The sequence below is a fragment of the Syngnathus acus genome, chromosome 12, assembly GCF_901709675.1.
Source record: "Syngnathus acus chromosome 12, fSynAcu1.2, whole genome shotgun sequence".
NCBI lineage: Eukaryota > Metazoa > Chordata > Actinopteri > Syngnathiformes > Syngnathidae > Syngnathus > Syngnathus acus.
The window spans coordinates 8,218,135-8,245,480 of NC_051097.1; the positions used below are offsets into that span (position 1 = coordinate 8,218,135).

General features: G+C 45.1%; 4 protein-coding genes and 1 long non-coding RNA gene across 6 annotated transcripts in view; 1 reads left to right on the top strand and 4 right to left on the bottom strand.

The window, feature by feature from the left end:
- Nucleotides 1-13: 13 nt before the first annotated feature.
- On the bottom strand, nucleotides 14-1,438 carry hwa (huluwa). The gene is made up of 3 exons (XM_037265554.1): nucleotides 913-1,438; nucleotides 596-803; nucleotides 14-522 (listed from the first exon to the last, which is right to left on the bottom strand). Exons 1-3 carry the CDS (start codon nucleotides 1,417-1,419, stop codon nucleotides 359-361), a joined length of 879 nt encoding a protein of 292 aa, XP_037121449.1. The 5' UTR covers nucleotides 1,420-1,438; the 3' UTR covers nucleotides 14-358.
- LOC119131266 lies at nucleotides 1,169-7,497 on the top strand. The gene is made up of 3 exons (XR_005099621.1): nucleotides 1,169-1,453; nucleotides 5,169-5,830; nucleotides 5,900-7,497. It is a non-coding gene; the product is annotated as an uncharacterized LOC119131266 (long non-coding RNA).
- LOC119131264 (dnaJ homolog subfamily B member 5-like) lies at nucleotides 1,972-5,214 on the bottom strand. Its single transcript, XM_037265553.1, has 4 exons — nucleotides 5,072-5,214; nucleotides 4,116-4,377; nucleotides 3,449-4,005; nucleotides 1,972-2,830 (listed from the first exon to the last, which is right to left on the bottom strand). Exons 1-4 carry the CDS (start codon nucleotides 5,177-5,179, stop codon nucleotides 2,597-2,599), a joined length of 1,161 nt encoding a protein of 386 aa, XP_037121448.1. The 5' UTR covers nucleotides 5,180-5,214; the 3' UTR covers nucleotides 1,972-2,596.
- Nucleotides 7,498-8,425: 928 nt separating the features above from the next.
- On the bottom strand, nucleotides 8,426-21,489 carry thbs4b (thrombospondin 4b). Its single transcript, XM_037265692.1, has 23 exons — nucleotides 21,447-21,489; nucleotides 17,585-17,731; nucleotides 15,292-15,489; nucleotides 14,544-14,797; nucleotides 14,377-14,479; nucleotides 14,229-14,311; nucleotides 14,119-14,170; nucleotides 13,899-14,050; nucleotides 13,212-13,349; nucleotides 13,017-13,094; nucleotides 12,784-12,936; nucleotides 12,597-12,701; nucleotides 12,409-12,516; nucleotides 12,166-12,325; nucleotides 11,569-11,687; nucleotides 11,339-11,391; nucleotides 10,925-11,118; nucleotides 10,136-10,314; nucleotides 10,015-10,063; nucleotides 9,746-9,942; nucleotides 9,487-9,659; nucleotides 9,216-9,355; nucleotides 8,426-9,114 (listed from the first exon to the last, which is right to left on the bottom strand). Exons 1-23 carry the CDS (start codon nucleotides 21,472-21,474, stop codon nucleotides 9,056-9,058), a joined length of 2,922 nt encoding a protein of 973 aa, XP_037121587.1. The 5' UTR covers nucleotides 21,475-21,489; the 3' UTR covers nucleotides 8,426-9,055.
- Nucleotides 21,490-22,629: 1,140 nt separating this feature from the next.
- Nucleotides 22,630-27,346, bottom strand: part of zgc:73226 (uncharacterized protein LOC402792 homolog) — a 39,718-nt gene continuing 35,001 nt past the window's right edge. For both annotated transcript variants that reach the window (XM_037265702.1, XM_037265703.1), the window contains 6 exons: nucleotides 25,658-25,786; nucleotides 24,244-24,382; nucleotides 23,887-23,968; nucleotides 23,739-23,812; nucleotides 23,450-23,596; nucleotides 22,630-23,320 (listed from right to left, as the gene is read on the bottom strand). In XM_037265702.1, the coding sequence (XP_037121597.1) occupies nucleotides 23,272-23,320; nucleotides 23,450-23,596; nucleotides 23,739-23,812; nucleotides 23,887-23,968; nucleotides 24,244-24,382; nucleotides 25,658-25,694 (528 nt within the window). In that variant the 5' untranslated portion in view covers nucleotides 25,695-25,786 and the 3' untranslated portion in view covers nucleotides 22,630-23,271. The remainder of the gene's footprint in view (nucleotides 23,321-23,449; nucleotides 23,597-23,738; nucleotides 23,813-23,886; nucleotides 23,969-24,243; nucleotides 24,383-25,657; nucleotides 25,787-27,346) is intronic.

Below are 27,346 nucleotides of genomic sequence, written 5' to 3' on the forward strand. Positions count from 1 at the left end.
TTAGACTGTTCTGTGACAAGCACGTTATCTTAATTGTCCTTTTAGATAACAGATACATTTTCAACAAGTGATGGAACAAATAACATCTCAATTCACAGTACATATTTAGAAGTAAAACAATTTTAAAAATCAGCTTTTATTAATGAATCAAATTGTCTGTTAAAACTGTGCAATTGTGAGAGATTGTGACTATTCGTGTGAAACGTGGACACTAGAGTGAAGTAATCATCATTTTAAGAGTGCAACCAAAAGCATACGTGCAAAAAGTGATAAGTGAGAAAGTATGAAATTTCCACCTCATTAAATAGGATCAAAATAAATAAGCTATAAATAGACACAAAAGCATAGATAAGACAATTTACACCCAGTACTGTTTGGTGTGCATGGCCGGCCGGTGGTGTTTGTGTTTGTGCACGTTGTTCTGCTTGACGTAATAGTCGTAATAGTCCCACTCCAACGCTGACGCCAGCACGCCGTTGGACAAGCCGTCGCTGTCCTCTGACAAAATCCGCAGGGAGACGCCTTCAACACACCAATCTTTGAATGTCCCGGTCAAAAAGATACAGAATTCTTTTTGCATAAAACGCCAACAAACCTGCACTGGCACCAAAGTCGCTGTCCAGTCCCGAGCAAGCCATCAGTGTGTTGGGACAGGAGCCCTCCGAGGGTGGGTGGAGGTAAGACCGGCATTCCATGTGTGCTTGGTCCAACCGGTGTACAGCACCCGGGCTCAGCTCAGTCAGCATCCTGTAGGTGCTACTCTGATGGATGCCGGCCATGTGTTCCACTTCCTTGTAAACGCTCTAATCGGACAATTTGATGTCGAATTTAAGCAACCTCTGACACCACAATCACCCCTGGGTCCCTGTGCACCCTAAACCCGCTGCTTCACGTGACGTGGATTTCACTCACCGTGGGAGAGTTGGGCGGTACGAGGTTGTCGGCCTCTGATTCGCTGGACTGAGGCAACACCGGCGCGCTGTGACGCCACTCGCCCATGCTGGGTCTCGCCGCCCGGATGCTGCTGGGCGCCCTCAAGGAACCGGATCCCGGCCTCAGCGGCCAGATCTCGTGCTGCCTATCGGACGAAGACGCCCTGGAGGAAGTGACCGGCGGCTGCGGCAGGACGGGCTCGGACAGCGACATGTACGGCCTCCGCGTGGAGAAGCCCTCCGTGTCAGGTGTCCTCCGAGGCAACACGGACTCCAGAAACAGGAAGTCCTTCGCGTCCTTCCGGCGAGGCGGCCGCGGCCTCGCTTTGGAGAGGAGGAACAGTTTGTAGCCCAGGAAGAGGCAGTTGAGCAGGAGCAGCACGATTACAGCCGGGATGAGCAGCAGGACCACCAGGGTGAGGCTGACCACCGGGTAACCCTCGCTCAAATTGGGGCTGGGTGGTGTGCTCTGACCTGGCTGCGACATTTAATCACGGACACCCCTTCACCACGCCGTGTAGGTGAGTGTGCACGCTGTTTTCCGTATCAATCACACTTTATGCTTGTTGTGCACCTTTTCTGCAAATGGGAACTTCGTCCAATGTGAAACGTAAGATATGCGCAAAACTCGAGTGTGTTTGCATGTGCGCCACAAACATTACAGAGCGACAGCTGCGAGCAATTAGGTTCACAGTGACGCGCACGTTGCTGTTCCGCAGGTAGCCACAAGAGGGCGACAATGGACAGGATTTAGTAGTTTCCTTCGAGATTTTGTTGATTGGAATGCGGAAAATAAAAAAAGCAAAACGCTTTCTTTGTAAAGTTCAAAACAATTATATCGAAAAATAGCCAATTTCCGGGCGCCAACCTTGGTCCTTTAAGTTGGTTCTATTTAGCACTTAGATGCAAAAGTGACTGTACCCTGCACTCTTCTATAAGTGGGTCAAAAATGATCAATATTAGAAAAATGTGTTTTTAAATGCCATTTTTGTCATTTTGGTAGAAGATGATCGAAGCAAACATGACAGGACAAGTGGGGTAAAGTTTTTCCCTCTCTTTAATTCAATTCATGCTGCCAGGTCCTCGCTGTATATTTCACCTCAGACCTTTCAATTCAATAGAACAATTGACACATGAGTCTCTGTTAGAGACAACGTTGTTTGCATTTGTTTGCACACAAAGTAGATCTTTGCACACAAGTACAATGTAAGAAAATCAATGCAAAAGTCCCATATGAGCACCATATATAACTATAGTCAAGTAGTTGATCCGCCCCGCCCATCCCGTCCCCACAACCCCATGTTAAGTCTGTACAGACTCAAATAACATACTGCGGTTATAACAGTACACAAGATAAGAATAAGCTTTTCATCGGAGAGAAAGGCAAAATGGAGATGTCCTCAGATACCAAAGAGCACTTGAGTCAGGTTTTATGGTGGCCCCTCTGCAGGGAAAACAACGGGAATTTGTGATTGGTCATATCGCACCTCAGTTTGGAACGGGCGAGCCCAACCATTGAAGGGTAGTGCTGAAGTTCGACCAGTGGGAATTTACAAATACTGTACTAGTGTTTGGCACCCTTTCCATGGACCACCATTCGCAGCCATTGGCTTTGTAATGGGGGGGTGGGGGCACACAGGTAGCAGTCATTGGTGCTGAGCAGACTAGCACTGGCCCAGACTGTGCTTGATGATTTCCCGAGACTGTGGTGGGATCCTGTCGGGAAAGGTCACTTGAAACTCCACCACAAGGTCGCCCCGCCGCGATGGGCTGCGGGCGACGGGCAGGCCCTCGCCGCGAAGGCGCCGGACTGCGCCCGGTCTGATGACGTCGCTGCACGGCAGGGGCATGAGGCGGTTGTCCAGCGTGGGAACGTTGACTGTGCAGCCGCAAAGGGCCTGGAAAGAGACAAGAGGACAGAAACGTTAAATCTCTCAGAAGAAGGCTTTCAAACTGGCGCTAACATTCCTTCACATTGAACATTTTGGAACTTTCAAATTTCATTTAGTCATTGGAAATGGTGGATTAGTTAAAAAAAAGTGAATTAAAAAGCAAATCTCTCTGGCTTTTATAATTATTCCAAAGGTGTCAAGTTACATAAGCCGGAAATGTGTCAGTCTTACTAAGAAGCCCATTACACAAGGAAGCGGCTCACCGAGCCTGTCTGTGCGACGCCGACTGCTTCACCGCTAATCTGCCGAGCGTGGGTGCGCATGAAATGAGAGTTAAAGAGACCATAACGCCTCCTCCTCCTCCTTAGCAGCATCACGGAGAGCGGCGAGCTAAATTTAGCCCCGAGCTCGGCGGGGGCGGATGAGGTAACCGGCTGTCATTCTTTGGTCGTGCCAACTGTGTCTCATTGAAGTCTTTACGCTCATTGAGTGATTGCATAAACGAGAGGAAGTGTCGTGTGGGCGTAGTGGAGTAGTCGCAAGGTTATGGAACAATTTTGATTGTATAACTCGAATATTACTGAAAGCGGATCCGTTTCAAGGCGTCTCGCAACTCGATCTCACCTCTTTGAGGGTGATGCTGGCCGTGTAGATGATGTTGGAGCCGTTTCTCTTGTACTGCGGGTGCTCGGCGTCACATAGAACGAAGGTGACGTCAGCGGGTGTGCTGTTGGGCGTCTCGTCGCCCTCCCGGGGGAAGGTGATCTTGGTGCCTGCCTTCCAGCCTTTCTTCACCACCACGTTCAGCACCTTGTCTTCGGTCCACAGGCTGCGGCCGTCCGGACCGAGGCGGCTGCGGGTGATCTTGACGTGCTTGGTGCAGCCGTGCATCACGTCTTCCAGGCTGACCGGCAACTCGCGTACCAGGGCCTTGGCTCGGGGGCGTCGCACACCCCGTCTCAGGCCACCGCCGCTCTCTTGCCCGGGGTAAGCGCCCACGTGGCTGAAGGGGAAGCGGCGGAAGGGGTTGAAGAGCTCGTCGTCGTCGCAGTCGTGACCGAAGAAGATGTCAAAGTGGTCGGAGCCGTGAAAGAAGGAGGAGAATGTGGCGTGCGGGTCGGTGGGGAATTGGTTGCGGAAAGTGTTGCCTTGGCCCGCTGCTGACATGCCACTCTTGAGACCTGATTGGACGTGAAAAGTTGCATTGAGTATCGAACATTCAAATATATTTGGAAGTAAACCTACTGCAGTCTGTAAGGCGAAGATTGGTTGTTGAAAAGTTACTGCTCACCTTCCTCCCCAAACTGGTCGTAGACGCTCTTCTTTGCAGGATCAGTCAGAACTTCGTAGGCCTCTGCGATTTCCTTGAAGCGGTCTTCGGCGTCGGCCTCGCTATTTTTGTCCGGGTGGAACTTGAGCGCCATCTTGCGGTAAGCCTTCTTGATCTCGTCTTCGTTGGACTCGGGCGCCACGCCCAGTACTTTGTAGAAGTCCTTGCCGGCGCTGGGCTTGATGGACAGGCAGGGCGTGTCCGGCTCAGACTTGGTTCCTTCCTGCAAGGAGGGACGAGGAGGGATTGACATATTACAATTTATATATTCTCATTTCATAATAGCACCGCTAGGTTCTTCAGTCCTGCTGCTTCTGGTTCCTGCACTTCCTATCTGCTGTGAATTTTTAAGGCTGGTGCAGAGAAGTCGGGGGGGGGGGGGGGGGGGGTGCTTCCCTGACAACGGAGCTTCTCGGCAGCTATTGGATGAATGCTCCTCTTTGCATTGAGATCACATCTATTGAGCATGAATGTCTTTTGTCTTTCAACGACAGTACATTGTGTCCCTAATTTTGTGACTGGTGGGATGTTCATAATTTAACATTGTCCAGCAACAAGCATCCATAATGATTTTAAATATATATTTTTAAATCTGTTATCATCATCATCACAATTACATATTTTACATGTTTATGTTGTCATCACAATTATATATTTTATATGTATTCTTCTCCTTATTACTATTATTGCATGGTCCATTAAAGGTATAATTGTAAGACTAAAAGGTATTGATGCTTACAACAATTTAAGACACCCAAACTATTCAAGTAAATACAGACACATAATTTATTTCAACAGCTTGTCAGGTGTTTGTAACAGCTAAGTTTAAAATATTTTTGAAACTTGACCATCTCACAAACCGACGTACTACAGCCAAATCCCATGTGTTCCATCAAATAAAAAAAATAAAAACTTACCGCGGATGAAGCTGATCCCGAGCTGTCTCCTCTGTGCATCACCCGAACTTTGCACTTGACGTTGACATTTTTGTGCTTGACTCCAAACTGTGTCCAGATGAGAACCATGATGACTGCTGCAAAGCTACGCTGTCGCTGTCCACTCGGGGCTGGTGCTGAAAATGCTCCGGCTTGCCTTGACTGTGCCGCTGTCGACTGTTAAATAGTGGCTCGGCTTCAGCTCGCTTTTCTACTCCACGCTCAGCCAGCCCACGCGGCGTGACGGAGCTTCCCCGGCGTTGGCCCCTCCCACAGCATGGCGGGATCCCGCCGAGTGGCGGCCCATTGGTTGCCGGGCGCGGATGTTGCAGCCCTCTCGCGCCTTGTGGAGCGTCGCTTCCGGAGCTCCGACAGGCACACGGCCAGAAGCGAGCGAGTCACGACTCAGAACACACAGTCCTCTTTTTTTTTTTTTTTTTGTTCCAGACAGAACAAATACACGAATCCAGACAGACCAGCAGGACGTGTCCTCAAATAGCCTCACCGAGACACGCACTACATACATTACTAGACAGATAATTGGATGGATGGATGGATGGATAGATGGATAGATAGTAGGGCAGTGGGTTGAATATAAAAACTGGTTCTCTACAAACACTTTGCTAGTGAGATGTTCCGTAACGCCACCAGCTGAAGACTCCCACTTCCATAAGAGCAGAAAAAGAAGGCAGGCGATGACACAAATGAAGCGACATAACCTGGTGACTTCATCACCACAAGGTCGGTGAGTGTTGTCAAAAGTGTAGGGAGCTGCTGTCTAACACCCTTTTTTTTTTTTTTTACCAAAAGTAGAGTCATGGCGTCTATTTGGAGAAACTGGTGGACAAAGGAGAGTGTGGGACATACATGGCAACGCTTCCTCCGCCTCCCGGCCAATCAGGGCCGGATTTCCCAGGGATTCTCGTTGCTGTCTGGCAGGAAGCGGAAGACCAATTTGGTTCGAAGAGAGCATCACGCCTCCTCTTCTCCTGCAGTGATTCAGTAGAGACTTTTTTTTTTTTTTTCCTTTCCGCACGGCTGCAGCCTACGGGAACAGTCTGACTGGAGTTGGCCTTGCAATATATGCACACTAGCACAGATGCCACTATGGTCATAATTACACATTATGGCAGTATGACCTTGATTTCCATATTTCTGTGTTCTGTAAAGGACTATTGGAACAATTCATTATAGCCATCTAGCAGGTGTACCTAGTGATGTGTCCCATCAATTCATCCATCGAATAGTCGGCTGGATGGATAACAAAACGATAGATGATGATAGATTGATTGACAGAGCAGTTACGCAAGTCAAGACAAAACACCGTCCCTGTGGGACTTGGATGATAAATTGCGTTTCCCTCTTTACAGCCGCCACAGTATATATTTGATTGCGCAATCTCCACATAGCGCTGTTATACAACACAGTTTGTACGAGTGGGTATTTTTAACGCTATTGAGGCTCGAGTGTTGGGCCAGACGTTAAAAAGCGCAACCTTTTGTCTGTGCTTTCAGGTGGGAGGTTTTTAATCAACAACTCCGGCGTCTGAAGTGGGGAATAGGTGACTCACCGACTCTCGCCATCTGTCTCGCCATAAGTAAAAAGTGGTCCTGAATAGGCGTTATGCAGGAGGAACACTGGCAACCATCTAAGATTTTTACTTTTTTCAATTTTCGACTTGGTGCTGAACTTGTGAACTTAACCACCCTCACCAAGAGGGGGCAGCATTGTTTCAGTTTGGACACTGCGGCCAACCTCATCACTCATCTGACCTTTGAGCAAGCAACAAATGTCTGTCCTCCTATCTCCATTTAGGTCGAGCAATCTGATGAGAAGAAAAGTCGAGTCTCCTATCAACCAAACCAACGAAATAAAAAAAGTACATTTTGTTCAATGTTGGTTTGATGGACATGTTGTGAAGAGGGTGGAATTAATGAAAATATGATGTTCTCTCGGTTATTTTGACACCCCCGCCCCGACCATTTTGTCTGCCACTTCCTCCCACGCTCACGCTGAAAGAGCGCCGGTGTCTGAACAATGGCGAGACGGTTGCTCGTTAGACAGATGGCTCCAGCTTGGAAGGCGACGCTGAAAGCCAGTCACGCTCTGTTCTCTTCTCGCTGCACACTGACTGAACATTAACCTGACCGAGTAGTTTGGATTATGAAATTGTACTAAAGTGTCTTAATGCAGCTGCAGTGTATTTGTCTAATGATTCATGTTGCACGATCATGTCCTTCTTACTCGTTCTGTAAAGATGAGCCTTTTTTGTCGGGCTTAGTGGTAAGGGGTGCATTATGGAATCGAAAAACTATTAAATGTTAATTTTCTGCAGCAATTGTGTGTAAATGCTGAAATGCAAGACCATGTACAGAAAGACTTTTTTTTAAATAAAAAAAAGAAATGACCATGTTTGTACTTTATGACCTTATTTGTAATACACAAAACACATGCATTTACATTTATTTGGTATTTGGGTCTGGTTAAATAAAGGTTAACCAGAAAAAATAAATAAAACATCAGCAAAAGCATTTCACTAACTGACCAGGAGATGGCGACAGCCTGGCAACCTTGTTAAATAAAGGTTACCCCCCCCCCAAAAAAAACAGATCCACCGTTGTTTGGGGTGTGGTTAAATAAAGGTTAACCTAAAAAATCAGAAAAAATAAATAAAACATCAGCAAAAGCCTTTCACTAACTGACCAGGAGATGGCGACAGCCTGGCAACCTTGTTAAATAAAGGTTAACCCCCCCCCCAAAAAAACAGATCCACCGTTGTTTGGGGTGTGGTTAAATAAAGGTTAACCTACAAAAAAAAAAAACAAAAAAAAAAAAAAAAAGTGAACCCTGAACTTTGAACCCTCGGTGACCCCGTGGTGACCCGGCGGTGACCTCGTGGTGACCCCTGGGTGACCTTTGAACCCTGAACTTTCAACTCTAGCTAAAAATTGAAAATGTGCACATGACCCCGTGAACTTTGAACCGACCTTTGACCCCTGGGTGAACTTTGAACCGTAAACTTTGACCTTTGACCCCTAACTAATTAAGTTTTTTCATTTTTTTTAAAAATCGGCCAGCTAAGCTAGCCAGCTAGCATGGTCTTCAGATGCCGCGCTGTCGCCATCTCCTGGTCAGTTAGTGAAATGCTTTTGCTGATGTTTTTTTTTTCTCTCAATTAAAACAAATCAATTAGCCAGTTGGTTTTTCTTTATTGACAAAACCAAATTGTGAATCAGCCACCTAGGCTATAGCAGAACAAACAATCCATGGTCTTCTGATGCCGCGCTGTCGCCATCTCCTGGTCAGCTAGTGAAATGCTTTTGCTTGCTTTTTTTTCTCTCAATTAAAACAAATCAATTAGCCAGTTGGTTTTCTTTATTTAATATCTGATATCAGACAAAACCAAATTGTGAATCAGCCACCTAGGCTATAGCAGAACAAACAATCCATGGTCTTCAGTTGCCAGGCTGTCGCCATCTCCTGGTCAGTTAGTGAAATGCTTTTGCTGATATTTTTTTCTCAATTAAAACAAATCATTTAACCAGTTGGTTTTCTTTATTTAATATCTGATAGGCAAAAAAACAACAACAACAACAAAAAACCCACCCACACAGACAAAAGGCTAGGAAAAGACCCTTTACATTTCAGGGGGTATGTTGTAGCATCATTGAACAAACATTTGTCCCATTTATTGCTGGGTAGCAACAATGCTGCAGCTTACTATAAAATGTAATCTTTTTTCTTTTAATTGCAAAAACTATGATGCATGAAAGGATTACATGTCATTGCAGCAAATGAGTTTTATTTTGTTGCATGTTAGGACATGATTCACATACAGTACAGGATGCTGCTCTGTTCATGTACTGAAAATATACACAAAAATACATACATAGACCCACACACACTTACACACAAGTTTACACACACACTCCTCACACACACACACGCACACACTTTATTCCTTATTTAGAGGGAGTCAACGCCGTGCTGAGTGCTGAACTCTTGGAAGTCCTCAGGGATGGTATCTGACAAGAAGAAGGAGATTTGGCTTGCTTATTGCAAAACACGCTTTGTGGGACACATTTTGTACAAAAACACCCTAGTGTAATTTCGAGAACAAGCTCACCATTGCAGCGATATCTCAGGTTGGACCAGATGATGTTTTCTTGTGAGAAGCAGAAGACGCCGAGTCGGCCCCCCCTCATAGTGGTGTCGATGGTCACGCCCGAGTCAGCCACCAGCTCGGACCCCTCGTAGAAGCGGGCCCTGTGGTAAACCAGAAAAAGACATTTTCATTCAGAGAGAAATAAAATGACTCAGATCTACACTTTTGGGATCGATTCATTGAGTTGAACTCTATTGCTCACCAAAACAGCATGCAGCAGAGGGCACATTACCTGATGTATCCAACCTGCGGGCGGTGCTGCAGGTACCAGCGGTAGGACACTTTGTCCTTCCAGCCCACGTTGCGGGGGTCCTTCCACAGGAGGCGTACCTGGTCGTGGGTGTCTCCGGTGTGCCACAGGGAGTTCCTCAGATGCTCTCCGGGACCAGATTGGGATTTCACGGCCTTGAGAGAAAGAGAGACAGCAAGGTTCTAGCAATATCTTAAACACCTCTATTTATACACTAAACTAACTAACAAAAGGTCCTAACCTTGAGCTGTATGCCGGGTTCGGCCACGGCTCGGAAGGGCGTGGCCTGCCAGTACGTCTGCTCCGTCTGCTTCCACATGACCACGTAGAAAGACGACGAGTCCTGGTAGCCGAAGATGAATCCGGCGTAGTCGTCGTCCGTCACCGTGTTGACGTGGAACGTCCCCTCAAAGTCCACGCCGCTGAAGGCCGTGTAACCTAAAGCGTACGTGGGGGGTCATTTTCTTGTTTTTCACATTTTGGGTGAAACTTTACAAAAGACCATCTTACCCACAGCCAGACCCGGATCGCTATTCATGGTCTGAACGATTTCCATTCCCTGAGGGAGGAGCAAAGATGTTCTCAATATTTTTCCGAGGCGGGGCACAAAACACTGTTGGAGCGCTCTGACCTGGTTGAGAACCACCCAGTTGGGGTCAATCTGAGCGTCGCCTTCGGGGTCCAGCACCACCGTCTGGAAGGCCCTGAAGTCGGTCAGAGTCACCTCTGCGTTTTCGGGGCAGTTGTCGATGTGGTCCACAATTTTGTCCTGGTCAAAGTCGTTCTCGCAGATGTCACCCACGCCGTCATCTGAGGACAAATGAAATCCATTGCCGTTTATTTCTGATCATTTTTCTTTCTTTTCTTTCTGTCTTTGTGGTCCACAGACACTGTAATTTTGATGCTCATTTATTAGCGCTTAGTCCAGCCTGCATCCTTGCCACAATCTGTCCCGATGGGATGGATTATTGGATGCGGGGGAGGGATGCAATTACTTGTGTGCTGGCAAGCTTGATAATTACCATTGACAGCTATTCAATTTGCTTCGACTGGTCCTTTTATTGCTTGAGCTGCTTTTCTTTTAGTCTGGAAGTGATGTTGGGCATTTTTTTTTACAATTTAAGATTCTTGCTGCCTGCTCTACACCGCAGTCTTGCTTTCTGCCCTTCAGAATGGAGACTCGGCATGAATCACAGGTGGGTGCACATAAAAGACCCTTTTATCAAAACCTAAAATTGCTTTTAATGTCACCTGACAAAAGCTTGCAAGCAGGCCAACGTGTGATTATGTGTGTGTGTGTGTGTGTGTGTGTGTGTGTCTTGGTTTGACACAGAGTGCACAAATTGCCGGTAATGACAATTTTAGGGAAAATTACATGACCTGACCCGGCGAATTCTCATTTGACCGTGCCGCTACGTACTGTTGGCATCGGTTTGCTCGGGGTTGGGAACCAGCCTGCAGTTGTCCGGTCCGGGCGGGATGAGGTCCGGGATGCCGTCGTTGTCGTCGTCATCGTCGCACTCGTCGCCGATGCCGTCTTTGTCGGTGTCCAGTTGCGAGCTGTTGATCACGAAGGGGCAGTTGTCCTTGGTGTCCTGGTGGCCGTCACCATCGCTAGACGAGAGAACACAACTTTCATGTTCAAATTGCGCATATTCTTGCAGCAATAGGAATTAAACTGTTATTGTTTTTTTTATTTTGGTGTGTACATAGTCACACTTCATCGCAATTTTCATGAACTACATTATCCAATTTTTCAGCATTTTTGAGGTGATATGAGGAGTGAAATTTGGATAAAAAAAATGTGGGAAAAAAAAAAAGTCCTTCGTCTTACCTGTCCTGGTTTGTGTCACACGAGTCGCCCACAAGGTCATTGTCAACATCAGACTGAAATAAAAGTAAAAAGGTATTAAATTCTGCCCATTGAATGTATTGCATATTACATACACAGTTTTGAAATGCTACTTATTGATAACACAAAGCTATGAAACATTGGAAAGTTAAACCAGCAAAAATAAACAAACATTTCAAGTTGTGTCATACAGAACCATCGATTGATCTTACCTGGTTGGGGTTAGGGATGTCAGGGCAGCTGTCGCACGCGTCTCCCACACCGTCACCATCGCGGTCCAGCTGATCTCGGTTCTTGATGAGCTGGCAATTGTCCAGGAAGTTCTTCAGGCCTGACGATGACCCGAACCACCCGTCAATCAATCAGTAATGAATATCTCATTCATTCTCACATCCACATTACTCCCTAAATGGCAGCCATAAAGAAAGACACCATTAAGCAAGGAGGGTGCTACTTGTTATTTGACCACTAGGGGCTGCTGTTGCACTGCACTTAAGACCACTTTCTCATGTCCTCCTTTTAAAGTGAATTCTTGCATCCAGAAAGTAGCAGCACCATAAAGGTCAGAGAGATGCAATGGAGGTGAAGTCTTTCCAGTGCCGCAGGGCTTCCAAGACGTAATCACGCTCTTCACTTTGGGGTCAGACGAGGCAGATACGCCAATAATCCTAGTGTAACGTAAAAGCTAAAAATAGACCATTGCCGCTTATGCAACTCGAACGTCATCATGCATGAGTGGTGACGTCGCCTGGTTCTCTTTAACGTACTCCAGTGGTTCTCAATCTGAGGAAAACTCCTCGATTAATTACCGTCTCCGTCCATATCGTCATCGCAGGCATCGCCTTTGCCGTCGTTGTCCGTGTCCCTCTGGTCCGGATTCTCCACCAGACGGCAGTTGTCGCACGCGTCGCCGTGCGTGTCCTTGTCGCTGTTCCTCTGGTCCACGTTGGGCTTCAACCAGCAGTTGTCCTGAAAGCCAAAGCGGCAAAGTTGCGTCGGTGGAACCAAACCGACGAAAGGCCTTTTATGTCGAAGACATCGGGAATGCCGACTTGCTCGTTGGGAATGCCGTCGCCGTCTGCGTCGTCGTCGCAGGCGTCTCCCTGCCCGTCTCGATCGGCGTCCTCTTGGCCCGAGTTTGGAACAAAGAGGCAGTTGTCCTATTGGAGACATGAAGAAACATTTGATTTTTTTTGTCATCCACATCAGTTAGCTAGTTGAATAATGGTTTTAAAATTACCTTCTTACAGCTGGGGTCCTTACACTTGAGCTTCTCGTCGGGATATCCGTCAATGTCAGTGTCTTTGCCGCACAGGTATCCGTTTCCGGACCAGCCGATTCCACACTGAGAACAGCGCAAGCGATACTCGAGCATGTACGGCGGTGACGAGATGTTTTTTTTTATTCGAGAAGCAAGCGGGCGGTACCAGGCAGGAGATGGATCCGTCCCTTTCGGTCACGCACTGCGCGTTGACGTCACAAGGGTTGGTCAGGCTGTTGCCGCAGCTGATCTCGGGCTTGCAGCCTTTCACCTGGTCGCCCGTGAAACCCGTCTTGCAGCTGCCGCAGTGGTACGAGCCCTGCGGGGCGCCGTTACACATTTGCTCGCACATCTGCTGCCGCAAAGACGTGCCGTGGTGCTCGTGCGAGGAGGCCTCACCTCCGAGTTTTGACAGATGGAATTGGCCGCGCAGCCGCCGTTGTTTGGTCCTTTGCATTCGTCGATGTCGTCACACACCTCAACACATTTTTTTATTTAACTAACTTACTGGTTAGCTGATTGAGTGACTAACAAAAATGTGACCAATAGAACCTGCACAGTTATTAGTTTATCTTTTACGACATCGCCAGCTACCTGTTTGTTGGTCTGGGCGAACAGCGCTCCTACGCCCTCTACAGGCAGGCCGGTGTAGCCCAGCGGGCAGGCGTCGCAACGGAAGCCCGGCGCTGTGTTCACACACTTGACTCCCGGGAAGCAAGGGTTGAACTGGCACTGCAAGAAATGATCACAATTCCAAATTGTACTGTTAATAAACAAAGTGAAGAATTCACTCTTCTTTCTGCAATGTTACAGAACTAGAAATAACACAACCAAATGTAATTTAACCCGTCAACTATTGTGTTTCTTGGGTGATTATTACAATATTGCCTTAATTAAAAAAAAAATTTGAACTGTAAATTGTGTAAGGTTAATGAAGGTGTCATTGATGCTTTCTAGTGCTAATTTCTGTCATTTATCATCTGTATCAAGTCACCTTCAACCCGCTCACTGTGTTTTGATTAAAAACAAATCCCATTTAACTGGAGGCGCCCTTGTAAACAATGCGGATTTTAATGAAGCGAAATGTTAATTTTGCGCCTCACACGTCCTCGCCTTACATACGCTACAGCGCCTAATTGTTCTGGCTCGCTACATATGCAATATTCATTAGCGGGCCCGCAGAAAGCTGAGTGAGCTTTTATTTATTCAGGGTCAAGGTCAAGGGCGACTCAATTGCATCTCATCTGTGGAGTGTGACGGATGGCGACAGCGACGAGATACCTCGTCCACGTCGTCGCAGTTGAAGCCGTCTCCCGTGTAGCCGTCGGGACAAGGTCCGCACTCCACGCCGTCCGCCGTTTCCCGGCACGTGCCGTCGCGGAAACACACACCCGGGCCGCACCTGGGTTTCACCATTTCGGTTCCGCCCAGACCTTCGGACAAAAAACGTCCCAAATTTTACCATAATTCTTCAATTGACAGTCGTTGGTGCTGGTCTTACCGCAAGCCTGACACTCAGAGATGGTGTTGGTGAGGAAGGACGTCTCTTTCACCTGCAAAGACTCAGGTTAGGTCCACAAGGGAAGGGTCTCCGAAGATTTAAGATCTTACCTGCTGGATGAGATTGTCTTTCAGCTCGTTGATCACCTTGGTCAACTCCATCATCTGATTGGAGAGCTGCTTGGTGTTGACGCCTGAAGGCGAGATTGTTTGACAATCAGCGGGTCACGCTTGGTTCAGGTTGATGTCGTCATCTTACCCAGAGTTTGCACAGAGTCTCTTTGCTGGAAATGGCAGTCTTGCAAAGACGCAACATTCTCAAAGGTGTCGCCGACCACCAGCTTGAGCTCGTGTAAGCCTTCCTGTAGAAGTAAATTCGTCAGCCGCTATCCATAGTCATTATTCTGTATGTGTGTGTTCACCCACTTGATCTTTGTTGAGCATAGTCTTCAGCTCCACCATGCCGTAGCCGGCCGGCAACCCCTGGAAAGCGGCGGGGAGATCCCGCACCGTCTCAACCAGCTTGCAGTCCAGATGCACCTCCACCCCAATCGGACCGCCCGGCTGCTGAAGACCCCTCAGGTGGAACAACAGTTTGTGGACGTTGCCGTCGGCCAGCACCAGATTGTTGAAGGTCACCGAGCTCGTCCTCTTATCGGTGCGCAGGTAGCGCAACACGCCTAAGGATGACAGCAAACAAAATAGTGTCAAGCGGAAAAATACTTTGGGAACAAATGACAGTTGATATGTCGCACAATTGTAGGCGAAACAAATAAATAAAATAATTAAATCAATTAAAATAAATAAAATCCCTAAATGCCTCGACAATGAGGGGTAAAACAAAAAACAGCATATACAAGTGTAAATGAGATCTATGAAAATAAGTAGCATTGCATTTCTGTCCGTGTAAGCCGTTTGCCCGGAGACAACATCAGCATTAAAGGTTTATATGATAATTAAAGTCACAAAGGGCATCCATGCGTGCTTGATCGCAGTTATGTAATGCTTATTCAGCGCTCTGATTCATTTATGATGTGTGTCGCAGTAAAGTTGGCACATTTGCATTAATAAACACGCCATCAATGCTTATTTCTGAATGGTTACAAACTGAGAAGATGCCTGGATTGTTTGTGGCTGTGTGTGTGTGTGTGTGTGGGGGGGGGTTCCTGTTTACCTTTGTTGAGTTTGCCCATCACGGTGAACTCAAAATACTTGCTATTGTCCCGCGGGTTGTACAAGCCAAAGACGGTAGTGCCCGTCTTGGGCTGCAGTTTGAAGGAGGCCAGGATGAAGGCTTCGTTGACACCCTGCTCCACCAGGCCCCCCTGCAGCAGGTCGGGCAGGCAGTCGGGCGAAGTGAGCAGATCGTACACTGGTGATGAACACGCACAAAAAAAAAAAAAAACACCCCGTAAGATAAAATGCGTGCTGTCGCTTCAAGTCCAAGAAAGGACTTTTGATGTGATGGCGTGTGATTCCCATCTAAATATGCATGCGAGGAGACATTTTTAGGCCTGTTGTGGTGAGAGTGGCAGACGGGATACATTTGAGCTCGCACTTTATCCTTTAATAATGTGTTTTAGGAGCGGGCCAAGCCGCTTGAGGACGAGGGGTAGGTGTGTAAGTGTGAGATGCCATCTGCACACTTCATTAATGCATAAGCAGCCAAAAAGCAGACGGCGGAGGCCCTTTATCGCTAGCCGCCAAAATCGCCCCCCAAACGCTGGGCCAAAATTGTCCCTCGACCCCGATTCTCGGTCGCCTCATTGCCGCCCAAACTAAGCGTACGGGGCTATTGCGTCAGTTCCATAAGAGAATTATTTATTTGTTGACAATTTAATGAGAATTTGTGCAAAAAAAGAGAATAAATCCAAAAAATATGGGTGTGAAAAGGATTCCCTTCTGAGGCTCCAATGATGAGAGCGTTGCTTCATGGGCCCTTAATTGCGTGAAAAAAAACAAACGCGCTTTAGCGAGACGTGATAGAATAATAAAAATGCTTGCAAGTTCACTCCAGATGCAAGAAGTCTTTGTTCGGCAGCCAGAAAAGCCAGTTTGAGCGTTATTAACGTCGGTGAGGCGTCAATATTCAACCATTAACATCACACACGGAATGGATGATTTCACACGAAACCTTCCCCGTTTGAAGTCGCTAGATTCCGAGAGGGGCATGACGGACGACGCCGGCTTGTTTATTGGACTTGATGGACTTTTCATCATGCAGCCGATTAATGGACGTCTGAAAGGTGGCCCATCATTCACTCGGGGGGATTTGTAAGCAAGCTCATAAACGGTAAACACGTATTTATCCTCTCTCGCAGCCTCAGCCTTTGGCATTAAATTCCTCAAAATTCCTCTTCAAAAGGGTCAAATGTAAAATCGAAATAGTCGGCATTAAAGTGCTCGGTGGTGCCGGGAGACGGAGTCTCAATGGTCTAAGCCTGATTAACCGCCTCTGATCAAAATCGGCAAAGGCTTCCAATCGATTACCTTGAGTGATTACCCTGCGGTGTGGGGGTGAGGAAGAAGTCATTTTTCCTTCCAGAAGCTGCTTGGAAAACTATCCAGGCCGACGCTCGTACATGTAAAGCGGGCTCTGCACATTCCGATTAATTAGGCCAAAATAGGTAAAACAAATTCTGCTGTGATGAAAATCGTAAAAAGTAGACGATCATCTTGTGGTGTGTTAGGAGTGATTTTCCCTCCCTGATGTGCTCAGGAAATTGTTTGCTAAACATACCGATAATCCAATTGATGCATTTGACCCCATTTAGGGTTCAAATTCACCAATGGCACAATTATTGGATGGCGGTGTTGCCCACATGAAGGATTTACTATCGTAAATACTGAACAGGTTTAACATTTATGACTGTCGATAGTTATTTAAGTCGGAACAATCATGGTTATTGCACCCCATACCACCGGGTAATCGCTCAGGACAATCTTTGAGCGAGTCGGTATCCATCTGGCCTTTCCTGACTGTGCTGAAATTCGGCCTGATTATCACTATGCGCTCCCTTTAGTTGTAAACAGCAATTTTTCTTTCCTACTGGCTGACTTTTAAGTGCGCGTGTGTGTGACCTGCATGGTCACTATCAGATTGTGGCTGATCACTTCCATGTGTGCAACTGAGCCGGGAGCAAATGTTTAAATAAATAAATAAAAAAAATAAAAAAAGACTGCTTCACTGCAGCTAGGAGATTTGAAACTCGGAGGAATTTGTTTCACTTTTCACACATCATGTATAATTCCTTGTGTATTGGCCTCTCCTTCATATCATATTCCTTTTTTTTTTTTCTCCGGGCCTCCGCTTCATCCATAATGCAGTGAAATCAAACAAAAGTGGGTTCGAGTACACGGCGGCGGAGCGGCTCGACATTTCTGTGCCGTCATGTTGTAGAAATTGAGGCCGTTAAAATCAAATCAAAGGTAACATGAGGTGAGCTTGTAAATGATTGATCACTCACCTAAAGCCTGGCTTGTCACGTACGTGCAAAGTTGCAGCAGAAGCTGCGAGGCCACGATCGCAGCGCTCCACCGCCCCATGTTATCGGCGTCCCGCGTCCAACTTTGTGCTCGCAAGTGTCTGATGGAAGCTGGTGAGAGGGGTCCCACTGAGGGAGGGAAGAGGAGGAGCGTCTGGGAAAAACAGAACTTTTTTTTTTTTTAAAGACCACCACATGCGGAGAAGGAGCGAACGGTTTGAATCCACGCAGCCTCGGGTTAGACTGCTGCGGCTGACGGTGTTTAGGCTGCTCGCACCGAGTTCCTGGAAAACAGACTTGGTATTCCTTGACACCTCGGCCTTGTGTCTCCACACCTACTCATTTGTCACGCCATCCCATAGGGAATAGTCAGGAAATGAGGGCAGGTCTTCACAAGACTATGTCCAGGTTGTTAGGAAGTCTGTCAAAGGTGAAAAGTCTCAGAGGACGTCGTTGACTGTTTGTTTACTAAGCTAGCGTCCATGCTTTTCATTAGCTTTATTGGGAACATCACCACTGCCAAAATGGCCGCCACATTGATGCATCTTTTAGCCTTCTGTAGTCTACTGTAAGTCTATTAATATATAAAAAATTGCGTCCATGAGTCTCCAGCAGAAGAATAAACGATCGAAGATGAGTCATAGTTTCCTGCACGTCTCCCACAGGTGATCTGTTCTGTGTGGGAAGCTTTAAAACAAAATATAGTCTTTAGTTTGGGTCTTGTGTTCACAACCTCTGCGTCAATAATGATGGAACCTTCAAAAAGGGTCTGGGATGAGGTCATTAAACAGTATGTGGAAATGCGGATAAGATAATCAGTTGAACACACACACACACACACACACACTTGTGGCAGCTGCTGAAGACTGCACTGACAATCTGTGTAATACTCACAAGGAGAAAAGACAGGACGGATGTTTACACTGTGAGCGAACGTCTGGCAGCTAATCACACTTTAACACATGAGGACCAAAAAGAACGTTCAATCACTGTTAGAGTGACCATTTATTTACTTTACAGGCAAGGAGACACCTTGTTCCCCCTGCCAATGTAAAGTAAGGAAAATTTATATGGGGGCCGGACGGTCATCCCTATAAACATCCCTATAAACCTTTCGACCTCAAAATAACAGCTTTAAAGGTGACGATGGCACGCGAGCATCAAAAGAACATGTAGTGTATATTGAATGGCAGCTTTTGTTAGCATTTAGCATCGATGCAACACGATAGCTGCTGTTTAAGAAGCTTCAAGTTTACTGTCAAATGAAACATAAAAATTTTAGTCATGTTTTGGATTTAAAACAACCACATAAATTTGCTTTAGGAAAGTCGGCTGAGAATAATGCTAACAAATCAAAACGCAAGAAACACAAATGGTGGCGCAGCACTTGTAGAGAGACAGAATACTCACAGGCATATTGTATATAATTTGTGAAAATATGATTCCTATTACTGTTGCTTACAGAAGAGTTTTGATTGCTTCCTTCGAAAGTAACAAGGAGAGGACAGCGGTTCCGCTCTATTACCGCTTCTGCTTCCGATCACGATTTTGCCATTTCTTAAACCGCTGACCGTGCGGACGTTATTCACGCCAGTGTTTAACGCAAAGTAATAGCGACGTTAAGCAGATATACGACCTCTTCCTGGGATGTTTTTTCCTCCAAATCAGCACTTTTGCGACAGACAGAAGCTGTTACGGCGCTGCTTGACGCGACCGCCGGAGCTGGCGCTCGCAAACACCGCGGGACGCCCGAGTCTTACGAGCGTCGTACCTGAGGGGAGGTTACGTAAGAGCCGCCAGTCGGTGCCTTTTTGTGGGCCCAAACACCCGACTGGAGTAGACCGCAAATTACAGTGTTACCTTTCAGACCAGACTAAACGCTGCAGACAAACTGTGATTTAACGATTTTTTGGAACAGCCTTACAAAAGCACTGGCTAGGGCGGCCGGACCTCCGCCAAACCTTCAATGTATGTCATCTGTCAACCCAGACTCATACCATCTAAAATTCATTCAAATATGATCTGTGGCTTGACTGGATGGATTGGAATGGGATTTTCTATGCTGCCTTTACACTGCTGGTAAATCTGGATCAGATCTGGTTCATATTTTGTTTGGATCTTGACCGTGTATAGAAAAGCACATTTTGCTAGTGTCCTAAAAGATTTCCAAAAAATGTATCAAATATGTAATATATATTTATATTATTTATATGTTTTAGAATATTAATAACCCCAAAATGTATTCAATTAAAATAAAATGGTAAAAAATATAAATGGACCAAAGAAATTAATGAATTTAAAATAAACACAAATCAAAGATTGCCACTAAAAACAAAGACCTTTGCTAAATTTTTACAATCTAACTCATCGGCCTTCGCATCACGTCTGCAGAATCACTCAAACCGTCTGCGGCCGGTGAAACACAAAACCTTTCTTCTTGCTCTTCTTGGAAAACGGTAATAAGGTTGCGAGATTGATGGGAGCGGGCGCGACGCTTCTCTCCGTATCGTCTCAAAAAAGAAAAGAAAAAAAAAAGAATAACAGAATAGCTTACGCCATTTCACAACGACACTGTCAGAGTCTGATGGGTTGACCATGTGTGCACTCTCCGTCTATCTGTCACGCCTCCGTCTTGCCGCTTTTCAAGTCCACCTGCATGTAAACTAAAACACTTTAAATCATCCGGATGAGTCGCATGGGAATACACTTTGTTCTCTTTTTCGACACCTTCCCCACCCCCCTGTCAACGTCACGACTTATTGACTAATTCTGTCTAACGACACAAGGGAGAAGTCCAGGAGCTGAAAAAGTGTCAAAAAGAAGCAAAACAACGCAAGCATTGTGTAGCAGTGATTCTTCTAGCAGGTGGTGTCGGGATGATGCGTCGTTAGAATGTGATGTGACAACTTTGAGAAAAATCCAACCTCCCCCACAAAAGGAGATAAAAGAGCACATGGAGAAAATCGGTGGTGCTTGTAATGGAAAAGCAACATCAATGAAAGATGACAAAAACAATGTAACATGTCGACTTCTTTCACAACTTTTTTCTTCTTCAGCTGAATCCGTACATCATCGGCATGTAGCTAGCTTGTCGTACGTCTCTCTGGTAAAGGCATTAGCTTATGACATGGCAGGAAGTGGCGAGTCCGTTCGGTCCGAAAACGTTGCTGAGCCGGCGCAATGTCTGCGCCTTCACGCTCCAACAAGGCCGGCGTCGCATCTTTGCTATCCTCACTTTAACACATGTGGCTTGCTTCCTTCCTGCTATAAGGCTCAGCGTACGCAGCGCTAGCTTGTTATTCGCCGTCACTCCCACAGAGTCGAATATGATAGCCATTACCCAACGTAACCCACGCATGGGTGGAATGCGGTCTGTGGAGATCTTCTTGTAGATTCTTATAAATGTAATCTGCGCTTGCCCGATTGACTCCAGCGAGCGAGTCCCTTATGCTAGTATGTAAATAATGCGCTTCATCTGTGCTGAATTTAAAGGGAATGAGTGGAGATGTTTCGATTGGCTGGGAAACAAGTCAGCTGTGTTCACTCCCACAACGGCGCAAACGCCAATTTCTAACTGGGCCCGTCGACAAAAATACCAAAAGAAAGAAGACTCCTGGGCACGAAAATAGGGCCCTGCAACTTTTCCATTCCGAAATTATGTAATCTAACCTTTGCAGTGCATTTTATTACAAAACCGCGAAGTGTTCCGCTACGCATTGGTGAAGCACATGTGATAGCATAAACTCCCCAAAGTTAAGAACTTCCCGTTGTGGCGAAACACATCAGCGTGGGAATACAAAGTGGAAACGTGTGGAGAATGAAAACCAGGTGCCTGATCACTGACCTTGTTGTTGTTGATGTTGTTGTTGCATGGTCAGGCAGAGGCCGAGCGAGACAGAACACATCAAATGTGTCGCTAATGGCCGACACGCTCGATCGGGCACAAAAGGTTGTCACCCAAACCTTCCCGGGTCTCAACTTTGACGTGTTCATGAGGAAAAGGCTTTTCTGGGAAGCGATAAAAGGTCCGATCCTTGTCTGTTCAGAGAAACAAGTTGGATAAATGGTGACCTTTTTGCATTGAAAAAAATGGATGTTGCCTTGTTTATCGAAATAATGCATTTTTGCAATGATGCATATTAAGGAGGTTTTTTTTAACAAGTTTTTTTTCATAATACCATGGACTTATTTGTGTAAAAAAATCCTCATATTACAGGGTTCCCATAAAAAAAAAAAATTGTCTTAATATTACAGCAATACACTTATTCTTGTAAATCCCAACTTTATTATTGTTATCGGAACGTCACGTATTATTTTCATAGTCTCGCTAAAAGTAAATCATTTTAATTTCTGTGGGAAATGCAACTCTATTCTCCCAGGATAGGCTTCTTGGGGTTTACAGGGAAGCAATAAAAGGTCCGATTCTTGTCTGGTCTGAGAAAGAAGAAGCTTGTTAAAAAAAGAGGAGGAGAACTAAAGTAAGGGAAGGAATGACGAAGGCAGATGGCATTCGGAACACACAAGACACTTGAAAAAGCAATAAAGAAATGCAAAGAAGAAAACCCGTGTTTAACACCACGTTCCATAAATGTTTACTATCAAACTAAACATAAAAGAAAGGGAATCTAACGATGTGTATCTCAAACAACCTCACCTCTTTGTCAGTTAGATAAATGCAAACAAACACAAATATTATCAGTAATTCAAAACACAAATGGTGCTACAGCACACGTAGACCGTCAATATAACAATACTCACGGTAGTTATTCTTTGTTTGCAAAAATTGATTCCGTTCCCTGCAGCTTAGGAAGTTAGTTGTGAAACACTTCTTTGAATGTGTCTCCATGTGTATTTTACTGCCCCCTGGTGGCCAATGTGAGCACACCAGAAGGAGCAGCAGTGTTAATAGCAAAAAAAAAAAGGCAAAAATATGTGCTATTTTTTTGGGGAGGCTGAAAGAGATTTAAATTTATTCCAATAAGGAAATAGATTTATTCCCATAAATTCCTGTTAATTCTTATCGAACGTTTCCACTCTTGAAAATCCAAAGAATTTCCCAACTCGAATGTGGCAACTAGTAGACTACCAGGCTGAACAAAAGAGCCAACACGCACTCTGAGGGTGTGTAGGAGTGACGTTTAATGGGATCGTGATTGTCTTTGGGGGAGGTTAAACATTTAATTGGATTAAGGGACAGAAAAAAAAAAAAAAGGACACGCGCTCCCTACATTGACTCCTGAAAACTACATGTCTGCTTTAAATACAGAACAAGGAAAAAAATAGATTTTAGCTGTCATTACTCGTGACAAATGACAGATTTTCGTTTTTACCTTCAAGGTTGTCCGAAGGGCTAGCATATATTATACACACACATGGTGTCCTCTTTTTTGTGTGTGTTCTTTTTTCCCCTTGTATCATCTGGTCTTCTCTCTGATTAGTCTTTAGAGACTAGAGTGACCTCAGCGTGACTCATTGCCAGGCCCCCCCACCTCCCCTCTCCCCCCATCCCAACACCAACCCACCCTTAAGGGCCTTAACAACATGGCTACACACATGCACACACGTACACACACACACACACACACATTAATCAAGACAAACGCAAACAGGCGAGGTACTATGGTTGCGACCTTACTGGGGGAAGGGGCTAGGTTAGCATGAAGCTAATGTCACAGCGTGCTAGTTGTGGAAGTGGCCAAACGTTTTCCGATATAGATTCTAAAAAAAGAAAAGAAAAAAAAAAGAGAGAAAGAGAAAGTATTGAAATCAATTCAAATTATGTTACTAATAATATTTTTCTAATATTAACTATCTTTTAATATCTATGATCGCGTGTGATATTCGTACCCGATGCCCAGTGTGAGAAGATGCGAGGCCAGCAGCGAGGGGATGAGAACGAAGAGCACGTCGGATGAGAAGATGCCTCTCTTCTTCATCACCTCTGTCTTGTGAGCGCTGAGCGAGTGCTGCTTTGGGTGCTGAAAGACGAAATCTCTGCATGAGACAAAATAAGAAAAAGAAAAAAGTATCGCTATCATTTGTGGTTTAATCCACAAATAACTGGAATTGTTTTTTCAAGATTTCACACAGTGAGATTTTGATATTTTTGCATGCCTCATGTTTTTCATAGTCTTACTTGGGTGGCATGTTCTCAGGCCTGCTGGACCAGTCCCACACCCAATCAGTGTCCACTCTCCTGTCATTCTCTTCCTGCTTACGTCATCACAAATGAACCATATGATCAGTATGATCTCCATCCATTCTGTTCTATGTGTTTTTTGCACCTGTATGGTGATGCAGTCACTGTCGGGATCACTTGGGGGTCTGGGGGAGTCGGTCGAATGCGGGGTCCCAATCTGCAGGGGACTGCAAACAGTGAGCAGATGTTATTGTTCAGAATCTACATGATAAACACAAATACAAATGATTCCTGCATGCATTTTTTTTGTCGTGCTTGTCCTTATAAAGGGGCCAACGTAAGGACTGGAAATAAGGTCGAAAGACACACAAAAGGTTCTGCCGGAGAATTTCCATGTCACCAACTGGTTTTGATGATAACACACTTGGATATTTCTGCTCAAACTATCAAGAGCGATGTGGACGTTAACGACGTGTTTTGTGAAATTTAGCCGACTCGCGACCTGTCTCGATTCCTCTCGCATTCCAGCTGCGCCTCCAGCAGGATCCTCTCCAGCTCCCCTTGCAGGGCAGACGAGATATTGTCCTCCGTCGGACTCTCCCTTACGGTGGCAATCAACTCCTCCAGTTCCACCCAGGAGCCTGCATGGAGCCTCTCAAAATTCAAATTGTATTCTCTTTACAGATTTCTTTTCACACATGGCTACATTTTATTCCTGTGATATTATGATTTTACTTTCATAAAAAAAAAAAATTTACAATACAAATCCCCACAAGATCAAATGAACACACAGCCATGAAATGACTGACTGGACACAAAAGGTTCATGCTGTTCACACACGCACGCACACCTATGTGGACCCACAACACACATGCACGACATGCACGGCGGTATTGGTGCACAGCTCAACAGTAAGCAGGGCTGACAGCATGCTCGCTTACGTAAGATCTTATTTCTGTGGGAGATTAGCCATTCAACCCTCTTACGTCCGCCCTCTTGTTGTTTGTGCACAACAATCGCAACCAATGGCGGACTTCCTCCACTTACGTGATGTCGTGTGTGTATGTTCCGAGTGTTGTGTGTTTGTGTCATGACTGAGCACAGTAGAGCATTGAGGGGCGGGAAGAGGAATCTGTGCCATTGCCCTAGTTTGACTTTTTTTTTTTTGGTCCCTACAGAAAAGATTTATGACATAACCGCTTTGCTGATCTATCTGCAGCAATCCTTGTGCTGCATTGCTGCGTTGTTGTGGGGCATCAAAGAGCAGATTATGCAATTCAATGAATAATTCAACATTTAAAACAGCTATTTTTTTATATATCTATATGATTATGACAATTATTGGTGACAGGCTTTATAAAAAAATATCGTTTTACAATTTTGAATTTTCTGAGCGAAATATATATTGTTTTAATTGGATGTAAATTTTCTAGCCTGATTTGATTCAAACAACTGATTAGCGGTGGCCTTCGAGGTTGGGGCGCTCGGCTGCAAGCGAGCTATAAGCGTCGAGGAATCCGTGCATCTTAATTGGCTTACTGAGATACACGCAGGTGAGTCAACGAATCCGTTTACACCGCAATAGACTTTAACTCCGTAACTCTATTTTATTTTCATGAAATGACACGAAATGTTCCTATGATGTTACACTTTTTTTTGTTTGTTTTTTGTTAATAAAGTTCTCATACTATTACAGCCAAAACATTGTTCCGCCAATTTCTATGAATAAAATTACAATTTTATTATTATTGTTTGGATTACTTTGTTGATGATACGAGAGTAAAGTTGAAATAAATTGCGGACCCCCCCAGTCATTTTACAAGAATAAACGCTTGTATACTTTTTAGATAAAAAACCCAACTATTTATTTACGTAATTATGTGAAAGGGTTGTCGGGAAAGAAGAGCATCACTTACCGTAGAGGCCGTCCTCTGGTGTTTGCTGGCCGGACATGCTTGTCTTTCGCTGGGACGCGGGGGGGCTTCCTGGATGAGGGCTACGAGAGATGCTGAGGAACGACTGATTCCCCCGCGGCAGCTTCGCGCCTGGTGGCAGCCAAAAATACCAAAATAAAAAAAGGTCCCTGTGGCTGGACTAATCCACATTGGCGCTTGCTGCACCCTCCTCCCTCCCTCCCTCCCTCCCTCTGGCCACGTGTCAGCCAGGGCGGATGTAAACAAATACAAGCTGCCCTAAAAAAAACAAAAAACAAAATACATATATATTATTTTAAAACTTAAATGAAGTATTCTATCAAAATGTCTTTTGAATCTATGAATGAGCACAAGTTGTAGACCAGTCGATTCACCAAAAGATGAGTTATATAATTTATTTGGCGACAGATCAACATTAGAGTGTTAGATAAGTCTCATATTTTATTTAAGTCAAATGGGAAACGGTTCTCCTAGATTATTTTGCACAGGGTTCTATAAACACTATCTTGCAGTTCATTGTGAGCGCACCTGTTTTTATTTTATTTTCATACAATATAAGTCAAGCTGAAAGTACTAAATATGTTATATTATTTGCTTAAAGGGTTATATGTGTTTCCCATTAAGTGTTGCCAGTGAGTCTCTTTCCTTGAATAAAACTCAGGGTCACATCTTAAAGGAAAAAAACAAAAAAAAACTTTTACGATTCCAAAAGGGATGAGCTGATCTATTAAGGAGGCACACAGACAAGCTTTAAAAATGACTTTGGAATTTATTAGCAATAATTATACTGTACCTAGAATTTATTAGCAATAATTATACTGTACCTAGATTACTTCACCCCCCACCACAAAGCCTCATACTGCTGCCGACTTTTATGAACTAAATTCCCCAAAACCCATTTTCATCATTTTATACAGTTTTTTTTCTTTTTCTTCTCAGACTGCAAGCTACTTGAGAGCAAATCAACAATGCCTCTGTTGGTTGCTGTCAAGTAGCGCACTTCACGCATCCAATGCTTCAAGACGTGATTAACTATCAAACAGCTCGGCACAAAAATTTCACAGTTCCATATTTTTCAACGCCGCGCACATCTTTCAAAAACTCTGCCTGCATGAATTTGTTTCGTAAAAACAGGCCCTTTGAATTGCATTCTATTCACATAGGTAAGGTGATTGCCATCACATTTTTTGCCACGGTGACATCATCAATGAACAGCTACATTTAGCCATCTATGAACTGCTGCTTCCAATTAGAATCTGATTGTGTTTTATTATTTGGGGATTTGATATCTATTTTCTTTCACTATCCATTTTTGCAGTCTCTAGTCACTGTCGTATTGAATTAAATGACTTGTTTGTATCTGTGCACATTTCCCCAGCAATAAAGCCCATTCTAATGATTGTGAGTTTCCGTAATGATACGCATTATATTCCTAATGGATTGCCATTTAGGCACAGAGCACTTCTGCCCACTTTTTTTTTTTTTTTTTCGCATCTCAAATTCCCTCAATTGATTATTACAAAAAAATGAGACGCCTGTGAAGTGTAAATGCGGAACGCCCGAGAGATATGAAAACAAAATCTACACAGGAATGTTAATGTGATTCCGCCAGTGGTGGAAGAGGGTGGGGAACTGTAGGGGGAAAGGTAGGGGCATTGATAAGTGATCGCG

Bases quoted from the DNA above. Each gene is read 5' to 3' on its own strand.
- hwa (XM_037265554.1), bottom strand. From the start codon at position 1,419: ATGTCGCAGCCAGGTCAGAGCACACCACCCAGCCCCAATTTGAGCGAG. The intron at 804-912 runs GTGAGTGAAATC...TTGTCCGATTAG, and splicing joins TACCGCCCAACTCTCCCACG to AGCGTTTACAAGGAAGTGGA. The intron at 523-595 runs GTTTGTTGGCGT...GGTGTGTTGAAG, and splicing joins CGACTTTGGTGCCAGTGCAG to GCGTCTCCCTGCGGATTTTG.
- LOC119131264 (XM_037265553.1), bottom strand. From the start codon at position 5,179: ATGGTTCTCATCTGGACACAGTTTGGAGTCAAGCACAAAAATGTCAAC. The intron at 4,378-5,071 runs GTAAGTTTTTAT...CCCTCCTTGCAG, and splicing joins CGGGATCAGCTTCATCCGCG to GAAGGAACCAAGTCTGAGCC. The intron at 2,831-3,448 runs GTGAGATCGAGT...GTCTCTTTCCAG, and splicing joins CCAGCATCACCCTCAAAGAG to GCCCTTTGCGGCTGCACAGT.
- thbs4b (XM_037265692.1), bottom strand. From the start codon at position 21,474: ATGCAACAACAACATCAACAACAACAAG. The intron at 12,326-12,408 runs GTCGGCATTCCC...TTTGGCTTTCAG, and splicing joins ACGGCATTCCCAACGAGCAA to GACAACTGCTGGTTGAAGCC. The intron at 9,943-10,014 runs GTAAGATGGTCT...CGTACGCTTTAG, and splicing joins CGATCCGGGTCTGGCTGTGG to GTTACACGGCCTTCAGCGGC.